Source organism: Urocitellus parryii, chromosome 10 (genome assembly GCF_045843805.1).
Source record: "Urocitellus parryii isolate mUroPar1 chromosome 10, mUroPar1.hap1, whole genome shotgun sequence".
NCBI lineage: Eukaryota > Metazoa > Chordata > Mammalia > Rodentia > Sciuridae > Urocitellus > Urocitellus parryii.
Genome location: NC_135540.1, coordinates 21,274,318 through 21,281,805, shown reverse-complemented (window position 1 = coordinate 21,281,805; position 7,488 = coordinate 21,274,318). Strand labels below are relative to the sequence as shown.

The 7,488-nt window shown below is 49.4% G+C and overlaps 1 protein-coding gene across 1 annotated transcript; it reads right to left on the bottom strand.

Annotated features, from left to right (window-relative positions):
* Positions 1–1,519: 1,519 nt before the first annotated feature.
* On the bottom strand, positions 1,520–3,191 carry Pou4f2 (POU class 4 homeobox 2). The gene is made up of 2 exons (XM_026392735.2): positions 2,901–3,191; positions 1,520–2,461 (listed from the first exon to the last, which is right to left on the bottom strand). Exons 1-2 carry the CDS (start codon positions 3,189–3,191, stop codon positions 1,520–1,522), a joined length of 1,233 nt encoding a protein of 410 aa, XP_026248520.1.
* Positions 3,192–7,488: the final 4,297 nt, after the last annotated feature.

Below are 7,488 nucleotides of genomic sequence, written 5' to 3'. Positions count from 1 at the left end.
CCAGGTCATATACAGAACTCAAGTCTTTGGAGAACCTCAAATGGAACAGCAATACAGCAAAATTTGTAAGAATATATCTATATGTGCATCATTTTGAATGAAATATTTACAATAATAAGGTACTGGTCATTGTGTACCTAATTATTTTTGTTCCAAAAGAATTCTACCAAACAATGTGAATTTACAAGCAGTGCACTGTCTTTCAAATAGTTCAAATTCACTTTTCTACAAACAAACCTCCAAAAGGAAAAACTGAGGGGTTCCTACAAATGTTAAAATGTAGTCAACAAAGCAATTGAAAACTGGAAGATTGCAATATTTTGGTGAAATCTTAGAATCGGAGGGGCAAGCACCAAGTGAAAAATGCACCAAATGCTAGAAAATGATGCAGGACTCAAGCTTCCAATTGCTTCTTCTGTTAGGGATGTGTGAATATGTGTTTGTGTGTGTAGACGCGTAAGGGTGAGAGAGAGAGTGAGCTCCGGTGTAGTGGGGACAATGTGGGAATCCCCATTAAATATGTAACAAAGTAAACAATACTTCAGGACAGTGAATCAGGTCTCCACGATTAAGACATCCATTACTGAGTGTCAACTCACAAATCAGAACACTACCAGTAAAAACAAAGAAAAAACAAGCTTCATTCAAAGTGAGAATATACAAGTAGGCCAAAAAGAACACCTTATAAGAGGGAAGCTGTAAAAATTCAGTGAACTCATCAAACAAAAATTTTTGAACACCACTAGCTATACGTTCCCCCGGTTTTTTTTTTAGACTAAAGAAGTTTAATTAATTAGAATGTGCACAAATTAAGTTGCTAGAGAGATAAATTAATAATTTACAGAGGGTTGTTCGGCAATAATCTAATAATAGCTTTCAAGATCAGTGAACACAGCAGGAGCAACTCCTTTCTTAAGCATTAACACTTCAGAGAAAGAAGAGGGTAAGAACCACAATAAAAATATATATATAATATACAGTGTAAATGCAGAAAAATCTGCCATCTTTTTAAAATTCAAAATACTTTAGAGATGTCTCTATCCCATTAAGCATCAACTCTAGTTTAAAGTTTTCAGTTCTGAATCAATTTCTATTTCTGAAAAATAGCTGCAAAGTGTACTTTTAAACTTGAACAAGGGTGATGTCTGTAAGAATAAAAACAAATCTTACTTGCTCATTTTTGCGGACTTTTAAAAGGCTGTCTCTTCTGCCTTCCTGCAAACAGCCAGCTCCACACTACCTCTGAAGAAGCCGAGGTGGGGTTAAAAGGGACAACTTTTCTACAACTTGACAAATCCCATCTTTTGTTTTTCTTTTCTTTCAGAAACCTTTTCACATTCTCTCTGGCTTGGGCTCAGTTGCTCGCTCCTTCGTTCCCTCTTCAATCCTCGCTTTCTCTGGATTCACATTTACTGGAATTGTTTCTGGTCGCCAAAAGTGGAAAGAAAAGAGGCAGGAGAGAAAGAGGGAGAAAAGGGGGGACAAGGAGTGGGCTGTCCCTGGAATGGCCAAGGGTCTCCTATATGCCGGCGGAATATTTCATTCTTTTCTGTTTCTGCCTCTGGTTGCAGAACCAGACGCGCACCACGTTTTTCTTAAGATCCAGCTTCTCCGCTATGGCGGCGATCTTCTCCGAGGAGGGTCGCGGCTGGATGGCAAAGTAGGCTTCAAGCGAGCGCTTCTCAGGCGCAGCGATGGACGTGCGCTTGCGCTTCTTCTCAGCGCCATTGAAGAGCTCAGGCTTGGTGAGCTTCTCACGGTGGGACTTCTCCGCCTCCTCCAGCCAAGCCTGCAGGATGGGTTTGAGCGCGATCATGTTGTTATGTGACAGCGTGAGAGACTCGAACCTGCAGATGGTGCTCTGGCTAAGCGAGCCTACGCCGGGGATTTTGAGGTTGGCTAGCGCGGAACCGACATCTGCTTGGGTCACCCCCAGCTTGATACGTCGCTGCTTGAAGCGCTCGGCGAAAGCCTCCAGGTCCCGCGGGTCGGCGTCCACGTCGCTCATGCAGCCCATGTGCGAGGGCAGACCGTGCGCATGGGCCATGCTGAGCGCTGCTTGGTGCATGGGGTTCATGGTGGCCATGTGCGGAGCATGAGCCGGCGTGGAGACCACCGCGCCGTCGGGGCCAGCCATGGCACCCAGGGCCAGCCCGGGACTCAGGTGCTCCAGCAGCTCGCCTTCGAGCGCCTGGTGCGGCTGGTGGTGGTGGTGATGGTGGTGATGGTGGTGGTGGTGGGTGCCGGCCAGTGCAGACGGGTGCGAGATGGGTACAGATGAAGAGGAGGCAGCCGACGTGCACGGGATGGTGTTCATGGTGTGGTAAGTGGCGTCCGGCTTGAAGGGGCTGTGGTGGGGCGGGTGGTGGTGGTGACTCTTGGTCTGGGAGACGATGTCCACGGCGGCCAGAGCCTCGGCACGGGCCAGCAGACTCTCATCCAGCCCGCCGAATATATTGCTCTGCAATTGCAAGTAGAAGGCACACATTACGCTCAGTAGGGAATTATGCACACTCTCTCCGGAAGCCCCGGCCCAGTGCTCCACACTGCCACCGCGCCTAAAACATTCCCAGAACGTTAAAATAGTAATAATGATAATAATCCTGAAAATAGGAGTTGAGCATAAGAGGCAAGCCACCGAGAGAAGCCCAGAGTGCAGGAGGAGGAGGAGGAGGAAAGTGAGCCTGCAGACACAACACAACACAACACGCGCACAGGCAACATCCCAGGTCATAAAAATTAATATGAAAGACAAGACCCGCTGAATACTTAAGAGGGAGAGGGGGGAAATTGGTTGGAGGTGTGGGGTGATTTGCTGTGCAGACATGAAAAAAACATCAAGCAGATAAAGGGGGCTGTCAAAATGTGCCTTTAAGCGGTGATTATGCAGAAATACGCACCGGTGGGGTTGGAAGACAAGCTCTCCGCATCGCCTCCGAGCCCCCGCCGCCGCCTCCGCCGCCGCTGCTGCCACTGCTACTGGAGCTGCTGCTCCGGCCTCCGCCGCCGCCTCCGCCGCCACCACCGCCGCCAGCATTGCTGGAGCTGCTGGGGGAGCTGGCTGAGGGCGCCGCGGGCGCCGAGGAGCCGGGCGAGGCGCTGTGCAGTGCCGAGTACTTGGGCTCCACGTGCAGGCTGCCGCCGTGCGGCATGCTGAACGCCTGCTTGCTGTTTAGGGACATCATCATCATCTTCCCGCCCGCCGGGGCGCTGGTCGGTATAGCACTCTTTGGCCCCAGCTGCCGGGACCTTCCAGAAAAGTGTTCGGTTGGAGCGAGAGCCGGGAAGGGCAGTGCAAAGTTGTGCTCAGCCACCGCCGCCTCCCGGCTCCGAACGCCCAGTCACCGCTACGGGCTCCGCTCCTCCGCTGCCTCCACCGCCAGCCGGAGCGAATGCTAGGCTCGGGGTGGCGCTGGTTACAGACCTCCACGTCCAAAACTGCCCGGGATCCTCGAGGCCGCGGAGTTATACTCCCCTCTCCCCGCGCCTGCCCCCGCGCCCCCTCCCTCCCTCCCACCCTCCCCCGCGCCTCCTCCCTCCCCTATCAGGAAGCGCCTGCTCCTGCTTGGTTTCTAGCGTCGCCCCTTCTCCCTCTTGACTCCCCCCAGGTTCAGCTCCTTTCTGTTCTCCCAGCACCCGCCTCCCGCTCCCCTACCGCGCCTTCCGCCTTCCCTGCCCCCGCACGGGCTCTGATGTCGCCGCCCCTCCGCGGCGCCGGGCGGTTCCTACTTACGTTCGCGCCCTTGCTGATCCCCACCCAACCCGCCAGGTCCGGTGCTTCAGTCACCAGGCTGTGCCTACCTACCGGCCGGCACCCAGCCCCTCCAGCTTCTTCTACCGTCTCTGAACCACTCTGGGCAAAGAAACTCCCAAATAAAGTTGCGGCCCAAACCAGCCTGGGGTGGGTTCTTTCCTGGGCTACTCTGAGCGCCTCCTACCTGACTGCCTCTCCCTCCCTCCTGCTTACCATTAAGTTCCAGGCCTTCGCCCCCACTCGGCCCGCCCCTCTTGTGAGCCAAGTGACCCTGATTCCCCACTCCCTGCCACTGCTGAGGACTTTAACGCAGCGGCCAAGCCGGGTCCTCCGTGCTGCTCTGCGCTCCCGCCTTGATGTGTGCGGAGGTCGGCGCTCGGCTTCGCGCCCCCTTGGCCGGCGGGTGCCTGGTGCGGAAAAGACATGGGTCGGCGGGGCTGCAGGGCTTTCTCTCACTCGATTTCTCGCAGCTCTCAGCGGATTGGACAGCTGCAGAGCCTGCTCGGGTCGTCTGTGCGCATGCGACTCCCCCCACCCCGCATCTACCCCCCCCCCCGCGACACCACACACACACACACACACACACACACACACACTCCCTCTTGCCTCCCCTTTTCTCTTTCTCCTCCTCTTCCCTGTATTCAATACACTGTAAGATGGGTCTTGGGAGGATCCACTGGCAAACCCTGCCTCTGGATTTATTATTCTTCATTAGCTACAATCAAAGGAAGAAGGGTAACTGACAGAGGAAGAGGAGGACCAGAAATTACAGAGCGCATGTGCTGCCGCATACCACCCCCCACAACATACACACGCGCGCGCACACACCCTCGGGGGCTGGCACAAGCCCCACTTATCTTCATTTCCACTATCGCTCCGCGCCTGGAGAGAATATTTTTAGCCGACACTTCACCCGCACTTTTGTCCAGGTCCAGACCACTTTCCTGGAAATGGACGCACATTCTTAGTTCCAATTGCAAAAGAAGGCGATAAACACCCACCCCCGCCTCACACACATACACAAACATAACACATGCACAAACTCATCGCCTTCCTCGCCTTCACGCTCCCATCTCCTTTCTACTTTCTGCGGTGTTGGGAGCTGCTGTCGTCTCCCCAGAGCTCGAAAGGCGCAGGGTGCCAGCAAGGGTGAGAAGGCCCTGTGACCCGGACTCAGGAACCCGCGGGTGGCCCAAACCGGACAGGGTTGACCAGGAGCAGGTGCAGGCCCTAGGCGCCTGGGGAAGACGAGCAGGTGCGAGAGCAGGCGGCAGGCCTGAGAGACGCTGGCGCGCGCTAGGACAAAAACAAAGTGGAAAGGAGCGTGGAAAGTGAGAACCCTCGGGTGGTCAGCACACGGAAGCCCCGCGGCGGTAGCGGCGAATCGGGAGGTGTCTGTCCGCCCCTAACCTCGGTTGAGCGGGAAGGGTTCAAGTTGGGAGAGCTGTCCTGGGGAGTAATGGGCATAATTCGAAATCCACAGCTAGAGTGCGCGGTGGGCTCTGTCCATGGTCCTTAAAGCCCTTTAGCTTTCCTTCCCACTCTCGGGCTTGCCTTTCTCTGCCCTTGTGTGGAGGGAAATAATAAATACAGCCAAAGGGGATTCCTAGAAGCAGTGTCCCTGAGTGTGAGCCTGCAGAAGCCTGAGTGCTAGACTGGGAGAGGGGGGTGTTGACATGAATGAACGTGACTTGTGCCGGACGGTTCAAGTAAGTGCTTAGGTGTTTAATTTCTACCTCAACGGCCAGGATAATTTTCAAGGAAATAAAAAAAAAAATAACATTGTATAGCTCTCACTGTCTTAAGCTTCGCAAAATGAAATAAATCAAAGTTAAAAGCTTGAGTATCATTTAATTATAGTGCGAACAGCGCTTTGAAAGAAGTAGAACAACATCTCTAAACAAATTATGACTGGGCCAGGAAGGAATTATTAGATTGAAATTTCATTTAGACTCGGGAGACGCCGCGCTTCACTGTGTAATCTGCTGTGCCTCATCTGATTTGTATGCTTAATTCAGCTTGACGAATTTATTAGTTTTCATAATAGTGAAAAAATTGAGCAGCACTATGGGCTAATGCATTGTGTATACTATAAATTGTATGTCATCGTGGAGAGGCTGAAGTCTATAGAAATCTTTTATTAATGTTGGTATAGTAGGGAGAATTTTCGTGCAAGCCTTGGAGAGGTTCATGCCAACTCCACTGCCCCTGTGTCTCACTGGTCCATTAACATATCGTCATAGTAATTAGACCACTTCATCAGTGATATAATTTCAAACTTCAAATTATGTTCTAATTAACAAGGGTTGTCCAATTTGCTTAATCTTCAAAAGGCTTTGGGTGATCTAATTAGGATAAACTGTTAAGTATTTCAAAAGCTTAATAAAAAGTCATAAAAATATTTTGGGTGTGTTTTCTATCTGTACTTTTGTAAGGGCCACAGGACCAAAGTGAGAGTGAAAAAGGATAATAACAGGAAGACAAATGTCTTCATCTACCATTATTCCAGATTATTATAGTAGGTGAGTCACAGGAGAAACTTTTGGGTATTACAATTCCTAAATAGTGTGTTTATGTGTTTAAATAAAAGCACAAGAATATCAAGGAGAAAAACCACAGGGGGAAAAAATTCTTCTCTTTCATTAGGTGCCTAATTAGATGTAAAGTAAAAAGCAACCCTGAGGAGTTTCCCAAGCATTATTGTGGCAACAGTCTGCTGAACTTGAATTGCAAAATCAAATATTTGGGGTGTTTTGAACCTCTCCTTGTCCCCTCCTCCTTCATTGAGCTTAATTACTTGCAATAGTTGTTTTAATGTATGTTGTCACCTGGGAGTATTGAGAAATGCATATCGTTAATATGAATTAATCTTGATTTTAATAGCAACTGACAACTGATCTCCAAAATGCTAAACACTTGTCACCACTTCGTATGGTAAATAAGGTGGCATAATAAATTTATGAAATAGAGAGGGCACTCTTGAAATGACCAGACAAACTTTGTTTGATATGGAGTGAATTGACTAAAATTATTTTAAGCAAGAAAACTCCCAAGAGAATATTTTCCTGATTATTCAAATCCATATGTCATTAAATTAACCTTAATACCACTTTTTTCATCTCTCAGATATTTCTTAATAATATCTCTAATTCCAGACAGGAAAAAAAGGAAACCCTTGTTTTCCAGCTCTCAAGTAGAGGTAAATTAATATGTGATGGTAGAGCAATTCAAGAGTTTGTTTACCTGTATTTTCTTCCTGCTAGAAAACACATACATTTTTAAAAAGTCAAGTCAGAGCTAGACTTCTTTTTTTTCCCCACTCAAAGTGAAAAATGAACAACAGTGATTGTGTTGCATTAGAGGGAAAATGCAATTCTCCCTTCATCACCACGACTTGCAATCTTGCAATCTCTTCCTTCAGGAGTGTCCAGAATACCAACGTCCGTGCCGTGATATCAATAAAATACATTTCGGTTTTGCCCACAGGCATGCTGCGAAGTGCTCCAGCGAAAGTGGAAGCTGCTCTTGGAGGAAGGACTCCAGCCCCCTAGTTATCGGGGGCCATCTAAACAAGTGGAAAGTTGGCAGTAAACCCCAGGGGTGGAAGCAAATGGCTCTAGATTAGAAACGTGCTTCCTAAAACCTCAACGTACTCTCGCATGCCCAAGCCCCATCCGCACTTGTGCCCATCTACAGACTTATCTAAGTAAAGGGAAAACCGAGAAACTAGAAAC